At 57.1% G+C, this 21515-nt stretch overlaps 5 protein-coding genes across 5 annotated transcripts; 2 read left to right on the forward strand and 3 right to left on the reverse strand.

Annotated features, from left to right (window-relative positions):
• On the reverse strand, nt 1–14354 carry B0H64DRAFT_442453 (uncharacterized protein; the record flags this gene model as incomplete). Its single annotated transcript, XM_062806645.1, has 2 exons — nt 1–9360; nt 9420–14354. 2 exons carry the CDS (start codon nt 14352–14354, stop codon nt 1–3), a joined length of 14295 nt encoding a protein of 4764 aa, XP_062659634.1.
• Nucleotides 14355–15240: 886 nt separating this feature from the next.
• On the forward strand, nt 15241–16234 carry B0H64DRAFT_397446 (ribosomal protein L7/L12 C-terminal domain-containing protein). Its single transcript, XM_062803873.1, has 2 exons — nt 15241–15572; nt 15678–16234. Exons 1-2 carry the CDS (start codon nt 15342–15344, stop codon nt 15999–16001), a joined length of 555 nt encoding a protein of 184 aa, XP_062659635.1. The 5' UTR covers nt 15241–15341; the 3' UTR covers nt 16002–16234.
• On the reverse strand, nt 16235–17760 carry B0H64DRAFT_397449 (CTD kinase subunit gamma CTK3-domain-containing protein). The gene is made up of 3 exons (XM_062803874.1): nt 17192–17760; nt 16952–17128; nt 16235–16888 (listed from the first exon to the last, which is right to left on the reverse strand). Exons 1-3 carry the CDS (start codon nt 17345–17347, stop codon nt 16430–16432), a joined length of 792 nt encoding a protein of 263 aa, XP_062659636.1. The 5' UTR covers nt 17348–17760; the 3' UTR covers nt 16235–16429.
• Nucleotides 17761–18157: 397 nt separating this feature from the next.
• Nucleotides 18158–19475, forward strand: B0H64DRAFT_164001 (pyrroline-5-carboxylate reductase dimerization-domain-containing protein). Its single transcript, XM_062798644.1, has 2 exons — nt 18158–18318; nt 18371–19475. The coding sequence occupies exons 1-2, from the start codon at nt 18261–18263 to the stop codon at nt 19312–19314; spliced, it is 1002 nt and encodes a 333-aa protein (XP_062659637.1). The 5' UTR covers nt 18158–18260; the 3' UTR covers nt 19315–19475.
• Nucleotides 19476–19635: 160 nt separating this feature from the next.
• On the reverse strand, nt 19636–21252 carry B0H64DRAFT_461051 (acyl-CoA N-acyltransferase; the record flags this gene model as incomplete). Its single annotated transcript, XM_062807487.1, has 3 exons — nt 21138–21252; nt 20714–21084; nt 19636–20652 (listed from the first exon to the last, which is right to left on the reverse strand). Exons 1-3 carry the CDS (start codon nt 21154–21156, stop codon nt 19636–19638), a joined length of 1407 nt encoding a protein of 468 aa, XP_062659638.1. The 5' UTR covers nt 21157–21252.
• Between the last annotated feature and the right edge of the window lie 263 nt (nt 21253–21515).

Genomic DNA, 21515 nt, shown 5'->3' on the forward strand with positions numbered 1-21515 from the left:
CTACGAATTAACCTCTGCAAACCAAGTCCTCAACAGCGCCGCCAGCGCCCCCGGCAAATCCTCCAAGTGATGCACAATCAGATAATACGGGAACGGGAACGAATCCAGGTACCGGTGAATAACCGGCACGCCGTCCGGCCCGAACCTCGCCTCCTTCAGCTCCAGCACACTATGCCCCTTCTTATTCTCGCGCGCATCATCCATAACAATAAACACCACCATGACCCGCTGCTCCATCGCCTCTCTCAGCAGCGGCCGCAGGCGGGCGTGGTCCCTGCTCTGGACGAGGCCGTCGGACAGGATGAGGGCGAGCTGCCAGAGGTCCTCGCCGCCGGCCGCCGACGCCTGCGCGAGCCGGGCGTCGCGGAAGTGGTCGATGGTCTTGCGCAGCAGGCCCACCATGTCGGTGCCCTCCTGCCGGAAGGTGAAGCGCTGCAGCACGCGCGCGCCCGTGTCCTGCGAGGTGAAGGACGGGTCCGTTAGCGCGTGCGCCACGAACACGTCGGTCCCGAACCCCAGCACCCCGATCTGCCCGGCCTCGAGCACCGTCAGCGCGCGCGCGACCATGACGAGGGATTCCAGCGCGAGGTTGCCCGACGAGGAGCGGTTGTCGTCTGACATGGAGGAGCTGTCGTCGACGCAGAGCAGGATCTGGTAGGCGCGTTTGGACGGGATGGCACGGCGCATCCAGATCTTGTCGCGCTTGTAGCTAGAGGCGATGTAGGGGATGATCTTTTTGATGTTGAGGCGCTTGCCGGTGCGGAATGAGCCGGAGAGTTTGGTGGATTGGGTCGGGGCTAGAATGAGCCGGAGTTGGGAGGAGAGGGATTGCGAGAGCGCTTGCGTCTTGCTTTGGAAAGCCGACCACATGTCGAGCGCTTCGTCGTAGTCACGGAGGGCCGTCTCGTCCTCCTCGGCGATGTGAGTAGCCAAGAGCTGAGTGGATGTCTCGTCGATTTGCTCATCGTCAACATCCTCGGGAGCTTCAGCCCGGGGGATTTCGTCCTTGTCATCCGTCTCGTAGGCTCCCTTGCGTGTCGCGACACCAGAACGACCTTCTTCGCGGTCGTTCTTGGAGGCATCCTGTGGTTCAGGCGGTTCAATGTCCTCCATATCCACATCCCCGCCCTCCTCTTCTTGTTCATCCTCTGGCATAATCTGGTTATTACCCTCATCCATCTCGGTGTCGACCGCCATGGCATCGTCCATTGGGCGAGCCTCCTCGTTGGTGGCAGTTCCGAGAGCCTGGGTATCGGCTTCGGCCGTTTCGTCTTGGAGATGCTGGAACTCGGCCCGCGCCATGTCCTCGGCTGACTGCTCCGTCTTTTCTTGACTTTCCGAAGCAGCCTGGATTTCCCGCTGATTGCGATACCATCGATCCAATGCATCACCAAGCTTCTTGAATGGTTGTGCGTCTCTCGAGTTGGGGTCCTCAGCTTCGTCAGACGGTCCTTGCTCTTGATCCATGCTCGAAAGCGCACCCTTGTTGCCCGGAGCTTTATCTTCCTCGGCCGATTGCTTGCCGAGGGCGCCTTGCTCTTTCTGACCGGATTTGTTCTCAACCTCATCGTCCTGCATGTTGGCATCCTCGGCTTGGCCGCCTCCGTTTTGGACGTCGCTGGGCGCGACATCGTCCTCATTCGCACCTGTTCCGTCGTCGGGCAGCGGAGGCTTCTTCTCGTCCTTCTCCTCTTCTTGGCCCTCATCTCCCTGTTCTTCCTCCTCCATCTCCACATCCATCTCTTCCTCCCTATCACCAGCCGCATCAACCTCCTCATCCTGTTCTGCCTCTTCCTCCTGTATGTTTTCGTCCTTCTGGTGTTCCTCCTCGCCCTTCTCCTCATCTCCGCTTTGAGACATATCCTCAGCCACATCAGCCTGCTTCTCCTCAGCCTTCTCCGCATCGGACAACCCATCCAAGTCATCATCCTCCTCCCCGCTCTGCTCTTCTCCGTCGTCAATCTCAATGTCCATATCCTCCGGCAACGCCAGGGTCTCATTCTCCTGAACATTTTGGTCCTGGTGATTCAGCTCCTCCTGCGGCATACCCTCCTTTTCTTCCCCTGCCTCCATCTCCGCATCCTCGTCCCCTTGCTCCTCACCGACCTCATCCGGCGGCGCATTCCCCTCATCCTGTTCATCTCCCTTTGGCTGCTCCTTCTTCCCCTCGGCAGCCGCACTCTGGTCCTCATCCTTCTTCCCCTTCTCCTGATCCCCCATCTGATCCTTCTCAGCATCATCTTCGCCACTGCCATCCCACATCTTCTCGTCCACCGCCGTCGGGTCAAGATCATCCACATCGCCAGCCTGCTCGTCCATCTCATCCTCCTCTTCCTCCTCCCCATCCTTATCCCCGTCCTTCTTCTCCTCATCCTCATCCTCGCCCGCAACACTGCCCATATCCCCCTCCAATTCATCGTCGCCCATGTCGACAGCATCCTTGTTCTCTTCGATATCACCCTGGGTCTTATTGTTCGGATCCTGCGCGAGGTCGGACAAGTCCTCGTCGGCCTTGATGTCCTTGCTGATATCCTCTGCGCCCTCGCCGTCTCCGAGGCCGGTGCCGCTCTCGACGTTGCCGGACTCGCCCGATTTCTCGTCGCTCTTTTCTTGCGGCGTGCAGAAGCCCTGGGAGGAGATCTGGACGAAGGAGGCGGCAAGCTGGTAGCCGAGACGGCATGTTGTGCGGTGGAGAGAGGAGAATTGCACGATATTTTGGGTGCATATGGTTGAGTACTGTGCGAGGACAGGGTGGATGAGTCGGAGGAGGGCGGATGCGGTGGAGAACTGGTCGGCGGGGAGGGCCTTGAGTTGCTGGATGAGGGATTGGGTCTCTGAGCTGATCTTTGTCACGCGGAGGGCGTCGATAGACTTTTGGAGGCTGTCGCTATAATTGAGGAACCAGCCGGCGTCTTCTGTGGTCAACGGCAGAGACTGGGCGGCCTTCTGGAAGTTCTGAAGCGCGACCAGAATCTTGCTTGAGAGTGTCAAAGCTGCGACCGCAAAGTTGTTGATATCGTCGCCAACGACGCCATTGATAACCTCCGTTGCCTGAATGTTGGTCCATAGTTGGATTTGTTGCACGACAAAGGACAGATCAGGCCTTGCTTGAGCGATCTCTACAAGGCCGGTCCGAAGAGCATCCAACCCCTTCTCCACGTCATCCTGGAGCTTGTCGTTGCCGGTTGAGGTGAAGCCGCTAGGAAGGCGAGGTAGGTTGTCGTTCGCATCATCCAACTTCGTAAACGTCTCAATCCAGCTCTCAAGCCTACCACGGACCGCCGCATTACCCGCACCACCGAGCTTGCCATGAACATCCACCAGATGGACACCAGCCTTGATAATCTGCACCACCCAGCGAACAACCTGGGCGTGGTTCGACGAGCGAGCTTGCGGCTTGAAGTGTACCTCTCCTCCGGCGGAAAGAATCTTGACCGTCTCGACAACCCCATGGAGACCACGCTCGTCCCCAGCCGCGCGAGCCAAGAACTGTCGCTGACGGAACATCACATGCAACACGCCCTCCAGATAGCCGATACTCCTCTGCACCACTTCGCGGTTCAGATCCTCCGAGTGTTCGTACGTGGCATGACGGAACCGGGGTGCCAAGTCAAGCGTCTTGTGGTAGAAGTATTCAATGGCACTCAACGCAGCATTGTCGATGTGAGGCACAACTCCTGAGCCGACAAGGACGACAGCTGTCGAGCTTTGCTTCTCGAGGAGATTGGTACCGAGATTGCGGCTGAAGCCCATTGCGCGAAGGGTCTTGAGGGTATCGCTGTAGAGGGTGACTTTGCGGGTTTTGAGATGGCTAACGAGGTTTTTGTTCTCGTCTGTCAGAGTGTCGGGTGTTTCTTTTCTCAAGGCAGAGATGGATGACGAGAGGTCGGTGATGTAGCTGTCCAATGTTTCGGCAGCGTTGATGCCGGCCGTGGGGAGAGCTCCATGCCTGGACATGGCCTTGAGGACAGCAGGGAGATTAGACATTCTGGCCCAGTGTGGGTGGCTTGCAATGTCTGGGAGTGCCCGCTGGCAGAGAGTAACGGCGCCCTGGTCAACTTGGACTTCAAGAGGCTTCGCGCTAACTTCCAAGACCGCGTTGTTGTGGACCTCCTCGGGAAGCCCCTGATCCACCATGGCCTTGATAGGTTGTTCCAACACTGCGCGGAACTTGCGCACAAGCTTGAAGAGTTTCTGATGAGACTTGCGTGCGCTATCCCGGAGCGACTCGATGTTCTTATCACGCCACTTCGATAGCAAAAGGACATCCTTCATGCTCCTGTCAAGCGGCGCCCTTCCGGTATTGATCGTCTCGCCGACCTTGCGTTCGTAACGGCTGTAGAAGGTGATGAAGTTTTGCACGGCATCACAGACCAACCCTAGAGCAGGCTCATCCAGCACAAGTTGATCCAGCTGGTTCTTGAGTTGCTTGAGTAGATTCAGACGGGCACCAAACTGACCGACACTCGCACCAGCGAAGTACGACTCCAATATGCTTAGTAGCTTGACGGTGTGGTCCTTGAGATCCAGTCCCTGCTGCAGGATAGAGCACGGTTCGAGAATGACAGCGCCGTAGGCGATGAACCACCATGACTTGGCGTCCTCGTAACTCTTCTTGACCTCGGCGTCGAGCAATCGTGACCAGCTCGACAGCTCGAGACGGCGCCAGTCACAAATTGTGTCCCGCAGCTTTTCGTACAATGCCGTCGCTTTGTGTACCTTGCTGGCCCAGCCGCCCTCGTGCCATTCATAGACGTGTGCATGCAATCTCTCGATGGCGGTGATGATACTAGCGAGGGGGTCGTCAATCGCCATCTCCAAGACCTTGTCGCACGCCATGACCACATCGGCGAGGGTCTGATGGTGGCCGATCTCGTCAATCCCTTGGAGTTCTAAGAATCGCTTCTTCATTGAGTTGACGAGCCCGAGGATCTTGCGAACCTCGGAGAGATTGGCGTCCGTGTAGAAGTTGTAATTGGTGGTGCCGATGTTGGAGCTGAAAGCCCTGACCTGCTCATCGAAGGCTAGGATGGTCGCAGGGAGAAGCATGCCGTCCAGTGCAGGTTCGGCAACAGTACTGTCTCGTTTCTCGCGGGCGATCCGGCGGGCCACCTGCGTGCACAGCCCCTTGATGCTCTGCTGCGGTTCTTGGACCGAGAGGAAGATCTTTTCATGTGCCTCGGCCAGCATGACGGAGAGATCGCGGCCACCGCGGAGGGGCTTCTTGACCTTGGGTACGCCCTCTTCGTCGGGGGTATAGTCGGGGAAAAGCTGGTCGAATTCTTCTTGGTCATACTCCTCTTGATCCTCCAGGCTGCCCTTGAATCTGAACAGACTGTTCTTGGCCTCCTCAACCTTTCGGTCCGCTTCGAGTTTCTTGGTCCATTCCTCGTGGAAAGAGCCTAGACACTCGTGTAGGGATTGGCGTAGGGAGACAGGAAGTTTCTCAAGACCTTCCACCGCAACGACAGTCTGCACAAACGAGAGGAACTCGAGTGTACGGGTCGGCAGTCGAGTTGTCTCAGCTTGCCACACTGTACCATTGAGGAACGGCGTGACTGCAACAAGTGCCTGTGAGTCGCCATCTGCAAGCCCCTTGCTTGAGCCAACCCCCTTCCCTAGAGACAGCCCCATCTTGACACAACGGAGGAAACTGACAAGCGGCATGGTTAAATCCTGGTAGGCGCCAAACCTCGACGTCAAGCGAGCGATCAGTAGCGTTACGTTCTGTTCGACAAGAGCCAGTTCCTCGGCAGCGTCGGCCGATGATGACGAGCCGAGAGATCGTAAGTGGGTGGCCGCGACATCATTCCCAACCAGCGCGTTCAACACGTTGTTGAACTCACCCTGTAGGCTGCGGAGCTCGCCACCACCTGGTCGGTAAATCTGCTGGACTGATGGCGGTTCGCCCAGCCCCTCTGCCTCTTCGACGAGGAGTTGAGAGCGGAGACTGGTCTTCTGGCCCGTGAACGCAAGCTCGAACGACTCGAGGGAAGCGATCTGGGTTTGCAGGCTCTGGTAGAGCTCCTGGTGCTCCTCCGCCTCGACCTGTGCGCGGTGGTGCGGGTCAAAGATTTTGTCTGGCACGAAGAGCTCAACACAGCCCAGGGCGAAGCGAATCCAGGCCACAGAGGTCGACGCAGAGCGCGGCTCGAACCCTTTGGCTGAAGCCGCTAGGGCCAACAAGGCCTTAGAAAAGCGCCGTTCATAAACAGCGCCGAGGTGCTGAGCTGAGTTGTCGCCAAGGGCCTCGGGGCATTTGGCTCGCTCAAGCCACGTCCCAAACTCGCCTTCGAGAACGGTTTGAACATCATCGTCCCTCGCCAAAAGACCCTCGTAAATGGCCATTACCCGGCCCCTGCAGGACTCGTCATGCGCCGCCACAACCTCCTCCATCAGCTTCAACAGCAACCGCTCAACTTTGACCAGCGGGTCCGTCGCCAGCGCCTCGGACGCGGCAACGAGGGCCTTCCCCATGATGGGCATCTCGACCTCCAGCGAGCGTAGCTCATCCAAGCTCGCCGACGACGCGGCATCGTACTTGAGAAGCAGAGACTTGGACAGAGCACCACCCCAGGGGTGAACCTCGCTGCTCTCTTGGACAAGAATGCAGTCCACTGCTTGGAAGGCAGTCTGTTTAAGACACTGCAGACGCATCAGACTCGGGGTTGGGATGCTTGCGAGAACGTCCACGTCCGTCGAGCCGAGCTGTATGGCCGTGTCCTGGGAGACTTGGTGCAGGACGAGTGATTGCCTGAGACCTTCAAAGCTGGACGCAAAGAAGGGCTTGTGGGTGGTGGAGTGTTCTCCGATTCTCGACTCGAGGGCGGTGATCTCGGACTGGAGGTCTTTGACGAGGCTAGCAGCGTCTCCCTTGCCGGTGCGGATGAGGGCGTATACGCGCGCCATGGAATCTTGAATGGTGCGTAGGGTGGAGATATTGACGTCGACGCGCCAGCGCAAGGAATCGAACCGATCAGCCAGGCGCTCCAGCTCCATCACTTGCTCCAGTGTCTGGACGTCCGGTATCGGGTCTGGCCGCAGTCGGTGCCAGAGAGCCTCCATGCCGAGACCACTCGACAGTTTGAATCCCACGACAAAATCGCGCTCCAGGAACCCAGAGAGCATGGAAAGCAGCTTTTGATCGCCGTTGCCTTGTAGAGTAGACAGGCTATGCTGCAGGAGGTTCGACCCCTGTGTCAGATGGGCTTGGAAACGCGCTTCCTCAAACGAGGGGACGATCAACGACTCGAAAGTCCGCTTCCAGAACAGCATCAGCCGTCTGAAAACCGAACGGCGCTGCTTCCAGGCGCCAGGGTTGTCTGACTTCTCGCAGATAAACGCCTTGGCCGCGCGGAGTACTGACGAGAGGAACCGGACGGCATTAACCGTTGAATCCCGGGAGAGCGAGGCGACCTTGTCTGCGACCCAGGACCGCTGGAGACGGTTCATTGAGGACGGTTTGCTGACATTGACTTTTCCAAGCTGCGCCTCCATCGCTTTCTCTGAGGTTTGGATGGCAAGATAAAGCTCGTAGCAGCTGGCAAGCCAGAAGACCAGCCCTTCGTTGCCCTGTTCCAGGAGAGAAATCATGGGTGAGTTGACCAGTGGATGGAGAGGCATCAACATCTTGTCTGAAGACGCGGCGTATATGTTCGCAAGAGATTGTCTTAGGGGCGCGGCATCTTCTGATTGAATGTAAGATAGCACTTGGCCCAAGTGCTGGATGGCCGCTGGCGAGCGTACTAGTGATGGCGAGGAATCAGCCAGTGCTTCGCGGGTGGCTTGCAGGTACGCATCAAGTTTGTTGCTATCCCCAAGGGACAGAACGTCGAAGGCGAAGGGGACAAGCTGTCCGTTTTCTGCTTGCCGGTCCAAAATTCTGGAAGCGGTATGGAACCTCTGCAAGGCGCCATCCACTGGAGCAATCCTTTCCACGGCAGCCGTTCCCGCGGGCAAGGGGTCAAGATAAATTTCAATCGAACGGTTCCTCATAGCCCGCGAGAGCTCGCCGTATCGAGGATCAACCGTCAAGAAGATTCTGAAATCGGGGTGTGGCGTGATGATTCTCGGTTCCCCTCCTGGGCCGCTATGCTCGTTGATGCTCAGGATGCCATTCGGGCGTTCAAGAAGCGAGTTGAGTCTGTCAAGGACGGACGCGCTGCATAGGTTGGCATTGTCCAGGACCAGCCAGGCGCCAGATTCGACGGCGCGCACAATAACACCATCCAGCCACTCGAAGCGGGGGTTCTCTAGTGTCAGGGGCTTGTGCAGGGCCTCGGAGGCTTCAGAGAGGAGGGCAGCAAGAGGCTCTGGGACGGAGACATCCGTTTGCAATGCCTCAATAAATGGCAGAATGCCCTCATATTGGTCCGCCTCTCCGGTCAGCGAGTGGAGAGCAGCCATGAGGTCGACAACGGCATTAGGAACCGGGTTTGGAAGAGCTAGCAAAATTTGCTCTTGGAGTGCTTGCCGTACTTTGACAAGGCAAGCTTGAACTTCCCGATGAGGATCCGCTTGCTCAAAGCCGCCAATGAGGTCCATGGCATCGACGTCGGCGTTGAGTGGGAATACGACGAGAGACTTCCCCGCAAGCGCAGCAACATGTGCCAGAAGCGTCGACTTGCCGCTGCCGGAGGGGCCGACAAGGATACAGGGCAGGTCTTGCTCAATCGAGATCATGACTGACTCGATTTCCTTGAGTCTTGGTACCGTGTCGATTTTGGGGAAAGGAGTCGGTTGCGAGAGCGGGTTTCTCTTCAGAGTGGCAAGCCCGACCTGGCCAAAATAGGGGTTGATATCATGATATAGGCCGTGGTTCTCGGGCGCCCGTTCAAATATTTGAGCAAAAAGATTGTTCACCTGCTCTCGATCTCGCTCCGTCCTAAAGCGTTGCCGAATGATCACATCCAGGTAGTCATCGGGCGTCCGTCCGGCCAAGAGCATGTTTTGCGAGGTTAACAGGTCGCCCCAGCGCAGGGTATCTCTGAGGTTGAACTCCCAAGGTGATCCCAGAGCACCGAATGATCTTCTGCTAACGACTTCATCATCAAGCCTGGACATGAACTCGATGAGCCGCTGCTGGGTTTCGCCTCCAATTGTGCTGAATTTCTTGGCGGTGATGTGAAGCAGGTCCTGCTTGGTAAAAACGTCGGAGTAAACAACGATGAAGCGGTTGACAAAGGAACTAGGCAGCCCCTTGCGGCCGCCGCCCTGGTGATGAGGGTTTTGAGCGGCGAAGAGCTTGAAATTCGGGTGACGTTTGAAGACCTGGTCTAGTTCTGCAATGTAGACCTCTCCACGGTGGTCAAGGCAAGCATTCAGACCTTCGAGAACCGTTTGCGAGGCAAGATTCATTTCCTGTAAATTCAAGTTAGCCATCGTCTCAGAAGCAAACGAAACATCCTAGCGAAACTCACATCAAGCAACACCCACTCGCCCTTCTGCATCGCCTCCAGAAACGGCGCATTCTGCCACACGAAGTTGCCCGCCTCTGCTCCCTCAACCGGCACGTCCGTACCGAACAAATCCATCAAATCCGTCTGATCGGACAAGTTAATCCTCGTCAACGGCCGCCCACAAGCCCTCGCGAGCGCCGTAATCAGCGTTGTTTTACCCACTCCAGGGTTACCCTCCAACAAGATGGGCTTGGTCCCCTGTAGCGCCCTGATGACACGCATGGCGTTCATCTTGGTAGTGGGCACGCTGAACTCGTGCCCGGCGTCGATGGTGCCGCCCGCCATGGACCTGTCGACGGCAAAGTCGCCGATCGTGAGCAGCTTCTCATCGATCGTTACCTGCGGTTCCTGGAAATAGGGTTGGGTGAGATCAGAGCCGCAAAGGACGCTGAGCTGGTCGATGCACATCTGCCGTTGAGAGGCCATCTCTTTTGGATCGACGGCTACAAGAGCTGAGGGATTGGCACCGATGGTGTCGATGAAGACCATTGCTGCGCCATGGAGCAGGGCGAGTCCAGAGGAAGGGAACTGAGAGGCATTCATGAACTCAACCCAGGACAGGATGTCTCTGACCGAAAAGGCTGTGGCTGATGAGGGGCGGAAGGTCTTGCCGAACCATGATGCAAATTCGACGATGATGCGGGAGATAGGCTTGGACTGTTTCTTGTTCCCGCTACGGGGCTTGAATTTGTTGTCGAGCTTGGAGAGTACAATGTCGTGGACGTCGTCGACTTCCGAGAATGCTGGCACCCAAACCTCGGTGAAGCGGTTCCGTAATGCTGGAGAGAGTTCTTTCTTGCCGAAGTCACCACCTGGGTTCATGGTGGCGAAGAATTGGAAACCTTCGGTGGCTTGAACGAAGGAGTCGGTGATGCCCTTTTCGGCGAGGAGGAGGCTGCGATGGGGTTCGAGCACCGAGTTGAGGCGCTCAAGAACCGAGTCATCTGCAAGCGAAATTTCGTCGAGGAGGAAGTAGGTTCCCTCCTTCATGGCGTGGACAAGACTGCCATCACTCCATTCAAAGAGCGCCTTGCTCCGCGTCGTGCCCGCATGAATTTTGGAAGTCAAGGATTCGGGTAGACCATTCGAGCGCTCTTGAGGGGAAAGAGATCGATACCACTCCTGCAGAGCCTCAAACGAATCGCCGTCCGGCCTTCCCAAAATGGCCGCTGCCTCCTTAAGATCCCGGAAGAGAGCGTCCAGAATGGCCCCACGGTTTCTCACTGGTCTCTGGGAGCCGATGAGATCTCCAGTCTCAGTGTTTTGGTGAGCATTGACAATGTGCAGTTCCTGCTTTTCAAACTCAGCAAGCAACTGGCAGACCGTAGTTTTGCCACAGCCCGTCTCGCCCACCAACAACACGGGCTCGTTGTTCTTGACGGCGCGCTTCACCAACACATACAACCGCCGCATTGCCCTGGTCCAGATGACGCCCTGGCTGTTTCTCGCGCGAACATTGCTGAGCTCAGGGGCCGTCTCTATGTCGTAGAGGCGAGCGGGATCGATGGTGACCTTGAAGACCTCCTCGATAACCTTCTTGACTTCGTCACGCTCCTCATCTTTGCGAACACGCTCTGCGAGCAACATGAAGCCATGTTCCGCGATTTCCTGACGCGTCTCCGCCTCCCGCAACGCCCAGCGAAACAGGTCTCTGAGCGTGGCAAAACTGTTCTTTTGCTCGAAGACGCGGCTCTCCTGGCGAAGACGGGTAAGCTGCTTATAGACGGACACGATACGGCGGCAGTCGGACGGCGCGGTGTTGCGGCTGCGCTTCTGCAGAATAGTCTCGAGCTCGCTCTCGGGAATGTCGTCAAAGTGAAGCTCCAGGAATCGGTTGCGGAACGCCCGAGAGAGGACTTTTCTCCCTCCGTACAAACCTGGAGGGTTTTGCGTGGCGAAGAGACAGAAGTTCTCTGCGGGTCGCACAATTTCTTGTGTCTCGGGGATCAGGAGCTCTCTATTATCGTCCAGAAGGCGGTTGAGAGCTTCCAAAACGTCGGTAGGCGCCAAGTTCAGCTCGTCCAGCACGATCCAAGATCCTTCCCTCATGGCTTGGACGAGCACACCCTCCTGAAACTTGAGTTTGCCTTCCGAATCGGATACATATGTTCCCAGGTATTCTTGAAGGTCAGTGTGCTCGTGATTGTTGATCCGCACGAACTTGTTTCCAGTGTAGTTGGCCAGATACTCAATCATGCTTGTCTTGCCGGCTGAGGTCGGCCCCTGAATCAGGATGGGGTATCTGCGAGTGGATGTCGCGCGGACCAGGTTCAACAAATTTCGCTCAACGTACGGCGTGATGATGTAGTCCTCCCTCTCCTTCGGCATCTCGTTCCCTTGGAGCAACCAGTACTGGTGGTCCTTATTCGTGTTTTTGAAGGAAACGTAATTCTTCCCGTCAGTTGGCTTTTTGGGCGGCAGAGTGAGGATGTTTGACCGCTTCAGCAGATGCTGGTGGATCAAAGGCATAACCGTCCGCTCCGACTCCTCGCTGAGCAATGTTGTAAAACACATGCAAAAGCCTTCGTAAAGCGCCCGTTCTAGGCCGTAGAAAGGAGAGACGTCGTTGGCGTACGTCAAAACGCGGGTCAGAGTGCGCAGACTGAAATGCGGTACCTCGTTCGCCTGGTCCACCAACAGCTTGAGCTCTGCTCGCTTCTTGATTTCGAGGTAGAGATCGGCAACATCATCAGCCACTCGGTCGATGTTACTGTTGTTACCCCTGAGGTAGGTCTTGATGATGGTAAGCAGGTCCTTCTTATCCCGGTCCGGGCTCCCCACATAAATCTCGGTGAATCGAGACCTCAACCCGAGCGGGAGATCACGCTTGCCGACATCGGTGGCTGGGTTCATGGCTCCGAACACGCGGAAGTTGGGGTGCGCCTGTATTCTCTCGATCTCTCCCGTCTCGGAAAGGAGAAGTGAGGGTGTGGTCTGGAACAGCCCCGCGATGCTTTCAAGGGTGTCGGGAGAGGCTAGGTTGATCTCGTCGAGGAGAACCCAGTCGCCGTTCCTTGCAGCCTTGACGATTTTGCCCTCGACGAACGCGAACGCGAACCCGGCGGAGCCGCTCGCGATCTGTCTGTCGAACTGATCGAGGCTTTGAGAAAACAATGCCCAACGGGGCTTGAGATCGTGCAACCGTTGCAACTTGGTGGACTCGGTCCGCCGGCGTTTCGCCGGTTGCCCATCCGTAGCCTCGGCGCGGCTTTGGCTATTGTTCAGCTGGGCAAGGATGGCCTCAAACATCTTAGGAGCCTTCCGCCACTCCTTCGAGACCTCTTTCCATCGACCCTTGGCGAACCGCTTGGAAATGCGTTCCAAATATTCCCTGTTCTTCTCGGCAGAAACACCCGTCCTCTCAAGAAGGTCCTCAAACTCCTCCTTCAGGGGCATTGCAAGGCTCTGGGAGCTGACAGGCTTGAAACCGCCCAGAAGATCGCCTGCTTCACTCTGTTGTGACAAGTTCACAGCGACTAGTTGGCGCCCGAGGGACTCCGCCAGCTGCTGAACCACGGTTGTCTTGCCAATACCAGTCTCACCAACTAGCAGGAGAGGCTCGCGGTGCTTAACGGCAACGGAGATCTGCTCAAGTAGCCTCTTGGCATGAACTGTGGTAGCGAACGGCCTTTTCGACTTGGTGACCCTACTTGTCCGCCGCGGCTTGACAAAGGAGGCACGCCCGATTGTCAGCCTAGACTCGCTGTCCTCTAGGTCCGGGATGTAGCTTGTTAAATAATGCTGCACTCGTTCGGAAGAGAGATGCATCTCCTTGGCGATCGCCGCCACCAAGATCTTGCGGGCCGTCGGCTCATGCATACTGCTGACGAAGCAGTCGACGGCCTCGAGGAACATGCGATCTCTCGTCGTATCCGTGATGGGCTCGTCGCCAGTCTTGCAGCCGGCCGCTCGCAGAATGTCGTCGAGTCTGCTACACCATTTCAGGAGGTCCCTTGTACCGATAGGGCGGTCCAGGGCGGTCCGGCCGAGAGACAAACGTGTTGATCCACTGGTGCAGGCGAGGAGCTGGTCGAACACGGCCAACACACCGGGCGTGTATTTGTGCAACATGGGGTATCTGCCGATGATGACCTCTTTCAAGTCGTCCCGAGGCAGCGCCTTAACATGGAGCAGATGCCAAAGACGCAGGCCGATCAAGTTTGGTAGATTCTCCCTGTCGTTCATGCCCAGCTGAGTTCGGACGGTAGCAAACATCCGGAAGCCCGAGGCTGCCTGGATCCTTTCCCCACGACCAGGAATCAAAAGCTCCCCGCGTTCGATGAGCGGCAGTAGCGTGCTCATGACCTCGGTTGGTGCGCGGTCGAGATCCTCGATGAGCACCCATCTCCCCTCCCTTACCGCAGTCGTTAGGACACCCGGGCGCCACTGAAAGGAGCCGGGTTTCGAGTCTGTTGTGTACAAACCGAGAAGCATCTTTGCGTCGGTCTGTTCGTTGAGGTGTAGCGTCACCATGTCCTTTTGTTTGCCCAACTCCCTCGAGATCTCGTGAACTAGGGACGTTTTACCGGCCCCGGACAGGCCATGTAGCAGTACGGGTCCCGGCCGTTGCAACATGCTGCTGAGATTCTCAAGGTTCTCAATAGTGGTCGGCGTGAGAGCTAGAGTGCTGGGGGTGTTCACAGGGCCCAGAGGCCGAGGGAGGACTGTCTTGCCATACTTGACAACAAGAGGTGTTAGATTTTGCATTTGGACGCAGGACTGAACAGAGCCAGACTCAATGACCCCGTCTGCCTGAAGACTACTGCGAAGACGCCGGGTCTCTTGGTTCCTTGCGTCCTCGTACAGACTCAGAAACGCATAATCCGCCCTCCTCCCGTCCAAATCCGCAACGAGACTGGTGTCCTTGGGGATATATCTGGCTAATAAAGCCTCCATCTTCTGGTCCGAGGCATCATGGAGCTGGCAGAATAACCTGATGGCGAGGTATCTGACTGTGGGGTCCTGATGGGCATAGAGTGACTGAAGCTGGGAAGGTCGTGACAGGGGCGAGAATGTTCGTTTGTCAAGATTGTTGAGCCTCCATAAAGAGAGCAGGACGATGGGAAGGTCTGCATCTTGGAAAGATGTCAAGTCAAGGGAACCGAGTGCCTTCACTCCGATACCTCCTCCCACTTCTCGTTGAAGATGAGAGATGAGAAAGACAGACAAGGATGGTGAGAAGGGTAGAGTGCGGGCAAACGATGCGAGCACTCTCACATCGAGTTTCGGATGAGACAAGACCCATCTAGCGCAGATATCTGGGAATACGGATTCGAAATGGGTGAATATCCTGTCTGTGGCTGAAGGGACGAGGGCTGCGTTTGCGATGGCCTCTAATAATTGAGTTGAGCTGCGATCTTGGATTATGAGCAGCAGTTCGCGGGGCAAAAATTGTATTGTTGCCGCATCACCAAGGAGAGATTCCCTCTGCCGGCTCACGTCGATCGTGGCCATCCTCGGCGTCGGAAATGGCGTATTTTTGTCGATATGACCTCGTGTGAGTTGCGACTTGCAACTCGATGCCCTCTTTCCCTTCTCAACTTTTTTTTCTTCATTCAGAAAATCAAAGGTGGGGCATCTCCAGCAGCTGCATGGGTGGGTTGCAGACGGGAACACCCCTGTCAAACAGAGCACCCCACCCCCAGGCACTGAGAGGCCCAGGCTGGATTGGATGATGAGGTTGTTGGTCCAGCTGCCAGCCACCTGGCCAGCCGGGGCAACCACTCACGCCGGTAGACTTTTCGAACGACGGCCGAAAAAATCTCCGGGATTCTCGACAACAGCAGCACCCACATCGAGGCCAATCCGCACGCCCGACGCCCCAACAGGCCGATAGCCCGCCGTTTCTCAGCCCCCTCCCCCCGACTCTTCAGTTCTCCCGCCATGTCGCTCTCCTGCAGGTACGCAGCCCAGTGCTGCGCTCGCCAACTCCGCGCGAGCAGCGCCGCTCCGATCCGCGCATCGAGCTCCCTCCTCCAGCAGCAGCAGCGCGTGACGCGGAGGTACAACTCGACCGAGGCCGCCCCCGCCGCCAACCCCAAGATCTCGGCCATTGTCGACCAAATTAGCCAATTGACTCTGCTAGAGACAGCAGACCTTGTCTCGAGCCTGAAGGTGCGGAAGAACAACCACACCCAGTAGCGGGGGCGGCAGTAGCAGCAGCATTAAACCCCGCCAAAGCCAAGCCGTACGTACTAACATGACACCCCCGATTAACAGACCCGCCTCAACATCCCCGACCTCCCCGTGGGCGGCTTCGCCGCTGCCCCGGCCGGCCCCGCGGCCGCACCAGTGGAGGAGGAAGATGCCGCCCCCGCGGCGGCCGAGAAGACGCTCTTCACCGTGAAGCTGCAGTCGTTCGAGGCCGGGTCCAAGCCCAAGGTCATCAAGGAGGTCAAGAACTTGCTGGGTCTCAGCTTAGTAGACTCCAAGAAGTTCGTCGAGAGCGCGCCCAAGACGATGAAGGAGTCCGTACCGAAGGACGAGGCCGAGAAGATCCTGGCGACGATGAAGGAGCTGGGCGCCGTGGTTGTCATCGAGTAGAAGAAGGACGGGCGTATCAAAGACAGGAGAGGTGTGGTGCCTGCCAGGAGATGGGCTGCCGCTGCCTACCTAGCTAATGGTCAAAAGGCGGAAAGAAGGGCGCCAGGACCAAGGCGGGCCGAACCGGCATGTTACGATTACAACTAGCCTGTGGCTTTTCCGCTGCATGTACAAAAAAGCATGTAACATTATAACTCGAGATATACCAGTCAGTCTCAAACTGTCTTGGATAGTGACTGTTCGAATTGGTGTATTCGCTCTCTATTCAAACCAAATATCGAGATAATATGCTTGATTCAAAGCAGAAAAAACTAGCGCATCCCCCCAACCATATTTATCTTAATGAACGCCATTCCAGGATTTTACCATACTAACCCCTCAACGCCACGCAATGCAGTATCCGATACCCACATCCACCAGACGCCGCCTTAATGCGCGCCATTAGCATCCTCCTTACGATGCACACACCGCCGTGCCTCGAACTCAGCCTTCCACTCTGCCCACTCCTCCTCCCCCATGCGATGGTCATCCTCCCCAAGATCGCTGGTCTCCTCCCACAGCTTCTCCATCTCGGCGTCCTCGCCGGGCGGGACCGCCCAGATGTTCTCCCGCTGCCGCTTGTGCCGCTCCCGGTCCTCCTCGATCCGCTGCTCGGTCTGCTTCTTGTCTAGCTTCGGCGGGGCATTGCCCTTCTTGTTGTTGTTATAAGGCGGCATCGTGCGGGACGGGGGCATGTCGCCGAGGTTGTCGGGGATGCCGTCTCCGTTGAGGGGGGGCGAGGACATGGCGATGTCTTGGGCCGAGGCGTCGCGCTCTTTGAGGACTTCTTCGATTTGGGTTACCGCCTGGGCTTCGAGGAAGGTTTTGCTCTGGAGGGCGTGGAGGACCTGTAGCGAGTCGGTTAGTATGTGGCACGATGGCGGTGGGGGGGCAGAAGAGGGAGGGCTCACCTTCCGGACAACCTTGACGTTGGCCGCCCCGGACCCATCATCTGGCGCTACCGCGTCCACCACACGGATGATGTCGCGCTGCATCATGCGCACATAGTCGTCGTAGCCGTCCTTATGGGCTATGTCGAGAAAATGCTCGATGAAGTACATGATATTGGCTCGCGTGTTCATATTATTCTGCCGCCCTAGTCGTCAGCCAACAGCGAACTTGTACCTCTTGGGAGGCCGAGTTTCACTGACCCTCTCGAGCTGTTCCAGGATGCATGAGTGCAAGTCTTCGGCCATGTCTCGGTATTTCAGAGCATACTGTGCTGCCTTCTGTGCCGATGTCACCGACGCGTTTAGCTGGCGAAGCTGGTTGGTAAACCGCATGCGCACTTCAAACGGGTCGGCCATTGTGTCGTCCTTGGCGGTTGTCCGTTTGCTTAACTCTTGCTGTCGAGTGTTGGGGGTGCTTTGTAGGGACGTGACGGCATTGGCTATGGAGCGGGATTGATGTTTTTATCTGGTTTTGTAGCGGTCGGCATGGAAGCTCGCGTTAGGGAGGTGGATGTCGCAACAGGGTGCTCTTAGAGCTCCCCACCATGTGCCTGGTGTTGCCGGGACGAAGTTCTCTGGCTCTTGGCGCTGTTGGCAGCTGCAAGCTCGGCTTTCCCGTCGAGTCGTCTGCGTCTGGGCTTTCGGTCGCAGAAGGCTCTGCCCTCCCTTTAGGTTGGTTGTGACGAGTTTACAGAACTCTCACTAAAATCATATTCAAGGGCAAGGAAAAAAGAATCAGTATAAGAATGGGGAAGGAAACGAAAGAATGAAGATATCAGAAGCTCGGTACCTCCGAATCGAATGGAACATCTCATTCGTCACCAAGGTTATTTTCCGACTTTGACGGGAATCTTTACACTAACCCGTTTAAGTAAGCGGTGAGCCGCGAGCACTGCGGGGGAGGGGTTCTTTCGCCTCTCCCCCAAAACTTTTTGGTCCGAAGTTTAGATAGGAAAACTTTGTGAAACGGAGGCAAGATAGCTGAGGTTGTTTAGAATATCCCAAAAAGTTTCCACTCGTCCCATGCGTGTAAATATTCTGGTTTCGCTCGCGGATTGTGACATTGAAGCCGGTTGCCCATAAGCTCCTTTCCTTGAACCGTTAGTTACCGAACTCGACCCGCTCCATCCTCGAAGGGAATCCTTAAAGGGGATCCTCTTAACTTACTTACACCCGAGTCTCCTTTGCCTCTCCGAACTCGGGCCCCTCCAATTTCGACACAACGCCACTAAATCACCACCAAACCACCATCACAAACACAGATAACAAGATGAGTGCATCACAGGACGGCAGCTCTTCCGAGCTGACCGTGGCCGTCCTCGGCTGCGGTAGGTGTTCCCTTCTCGGCTTTGCCTACCTCGCAAAACTAACACGCCCCAGGAACAATGGGCATCGCCATCCTCTCGGGCATTCTCGCCTCGCTCAGCGAGATCCAAGACGCCAACACCAAGCCCTCCGTGTCAGGCACCTCCACCCCGCTCTACGAAACCACGGCCACGACCCGCCTCCCCTCGCGCTTCATCGCCTGCGTGCGCCGCCCCGAGTCCGTCAAGAAGCTCAAGGCGACCTTCGCGCCGCACCTCTCGGCCGTGACCATCGCGCAGAACGCCAACGTGCCCTCGGTCCAGAAAGCCGACGTCGTCATCCTCGCGTGCAAGCCGTACATGGTGCAGGAGGTGCTGTCAGAGGCCGGGATGGCGGCGGCGCTGGAGGGAAAGCTGCTGATCAGCATCCTGGCGGGGGTGACGGAGGCGCAGATCGAGAGGACACTCGCGGCGGCCAACGGGGAGCGCGGGGCGGTCGGGTGCCGCGTGGTGCGGGCGATGCCCAACACGGCGTCGCTGATCCGCGAGAGCATGACCGTCATCGGCATCTCCAACCCGCCGCTGGACCCGGACACGCTGGGCCTCGTGACGTGGATCTTCAAGCGCATCGGCGAGGTCGTCTACCTGCCGCCGTCCACTATGGACGTGTGCACCTCGCTGTGCGGCTCCGGCCCGGCCTTCTTCGCCCTCATGCTCGAGGCCGCCATCGATGGTGCGGTTGCTATGGGCCTGCCCCGCGCCGAGGCCCAGCGCATGGCCGCGCAGACTATGAAGGGTGCCGCGGGCCTGGTGCTGAACGGGGACCACCCCGCGCTGTTGAGGGATAAGGTTAGCACCCCCGGCGGGTGTACGATCGGAGGGTTGTTGGTGCTGGAGGAGGGGAGGGTAAGGGGTACGGTTGCGCGCGCGGTTAGGGAGGCGACCGTCGTGGCGAGCCAGCTTGGGCAGGGCGTGCAGGGGGTGAATGGGACGAGGTTTCCTGGGAGTCAGTTGCAATAAGCGGAAAGGGTCATAGGACAGGCCTGGGGTAGAGACATAAAATGTTTGTTTCCTTTAGGGTAATCGGGCCCGAGGTATGCGATAGACGATGGTTAAAAAAATGTTTTCAATACTTGAGAACTCATCGGCAAGTAGGTCCCAAATGCCAACCTCCCCCCATCTCAAAAAGGGGTAAAGACTGCCGCACCAAACGCCGTAATGTACACAACCCAGAAGAAATACATGCAATGGCTACACGATATCCATTTCCAGCCGTCATTCCCGAACCTAGGGGAAACGGCGATCCGACGAGAATATTACGTCCTCTGGCCCCAGCATCATTCATTCATCATCAACCCTCGCCCTCTTGCTAGCCAGCTTCTCCCCATCATCCACCGCCTTGCGTTTCCCGTTCGCCGATGACCCATTAGAGGCACTAGCAACAGCCACCGCCGCCGCCTCCTTGGGCTGCTCCTCCGCCAGATTCTTCTGCTGCTCCTCCGCCCTGGCCAGCAGCCGGGCGTAGTCAAACTCGACGCTCGACACCGTCTCGTCGAGCTTGGTGATGCGCTCGGGGATCTCGAGCTCGCCCAGCGCGTCCTTGTTGTGCTTGTATATCCTCTTCTTGAGCATCAGCCGCCAGAGGCGGTATTCGTGCTTCTGGTCCTTGGTCGCGTCGGGCGCCGCCTTCTCCGGGGAAATCCCCGGCTGCACGGGCTCCGGGAGCTTGGACATGAGGTACATCTCGAGCACGCGCGCGAACTGGCGGGGCGCCATCTTGGCCTTGACGCGCACGGCCTCGCACGCCGCCTTGTCGACGATGTTGTTCGGCGCGGCGCCGATTTTGGGGATGTTGATGTCCGTGTTGATGCGGAGGGCTTGGAAGCCGGGCAGCTGGCGCAGGTATTGCAGGTCCGCGATGTCGCGCAGGTCGTCGAAGGCCTCGTTTGGGTCCTCGACTGTGATCTCGGTCGTCTGCGGATGCTTGATGTAGTCGTCGAAGATGTGGCTGTATAGTCTAGGACCTAGGCCCTTTCCTTGGAAGAGGGGTAGGACGATGAACTGGGAGATTCTGTTGCGACATGGGAGTTCGGACAGGTCGAAGTCTTGGGCGAGTGTCGCTTTCTCTAGGTCGGCCTCGGAGGGAGATTGGGGCGGCGTCGGCAACCGGAAGTGGAAGAAGCGATATACTGTGGAGTAGCCGGCGAAGACGTAAGGGTTGATGTCGGCATCGCTCGAGGCTGCCTTCTTCTGGTACAGAAAGAAGACGGTCCACCGGTCGGCATCGGGGTCATCCATATCAATGGCGCTCCCGCCTTCGATATATAGCGGAACGAGGATCTGAACGCGGCTGATCACCTGTCTGACGGCGGGGGTCGGCCAGGTTCCCCTTCCAGATTTCAAAAGCATCGCCCTGAACGTTAAACGACGTTGCAAGCTTTCCTGGAGGAGTCCAATTTTTCCGGAGACTCTTTACCGCCGTCTCAAAATCCTTCTTTTTCTGGAATGCAACATCGGGAAGAAGCTCGCGCAGGATGGCGTCGACATCGGTCGCCTCCGTGTCTCCTATGGCGGCGAACTTTTTGTCGTATGTGATGGACAAGTTCGGCCGCATATCGCTCGCATTGTACCGGAGGTTGATTTCGAGGTTTTGGTAGCCGAATATTTCCTCGCTGTCGCCAAAAATTGAGTATGTGAATTTTGGGTGAAAGCTGTGGCCGATGGTTTTCACTCCCGAGGGAGAAGGGGACACGAGCGACAGGAGTAGCGCGTCGTTGGACGGCGTCGACCCTAGCAAAAGATTAGCTTTTGAGAACAGAGATTTGGATATCCGGAAGACTCACAAGCATCATTCGAGTCCATTTTTGGCGATGTTGTTTACCTCGATTTAAGTTAAGTCTGGGAATGGTTTGTGGAAGCTCAAGTCGCAAACGGCGAGCGAAGAAAGTTGCTGGTCGCAGATCGCGACGCGCTCTGGGCGCGGGCACGCGGGTAAGATGCGCCGTGGTTAATTGAGAGAGAGCTCGGACCACACGACCCCACACAGCCCCTTCCACTGTGCAAATGGAACGCAGGTTGCAGGCTGCCCATGCTTTCTTTCTTTCTACCAATGTTTTTGTTTATTTATAAACAGAAAAGTACTTTCCTGTAGACCCTACCTACCTAATTATTGTCTATTTTTCTGCGATTTTGACGGGTGCAAACACATAGTGCGGTCCCTC

The sequence above is a fragment of the Chaetomium fimeti genome (genome assembly GCF_033439085.1).
Source record: "Chaetomium fimeti strain CBS 168.71 chromosome Unknown B0H64scaffold_4, whole genome shotgun sequence".
Taxonomy (NCBI): Eukaryota; Fungi; Ascomycota; class Sordariomycetes; order Sordariales; family Chaetomiaceae; genus Chaetomium; species Chaetomium fimeti.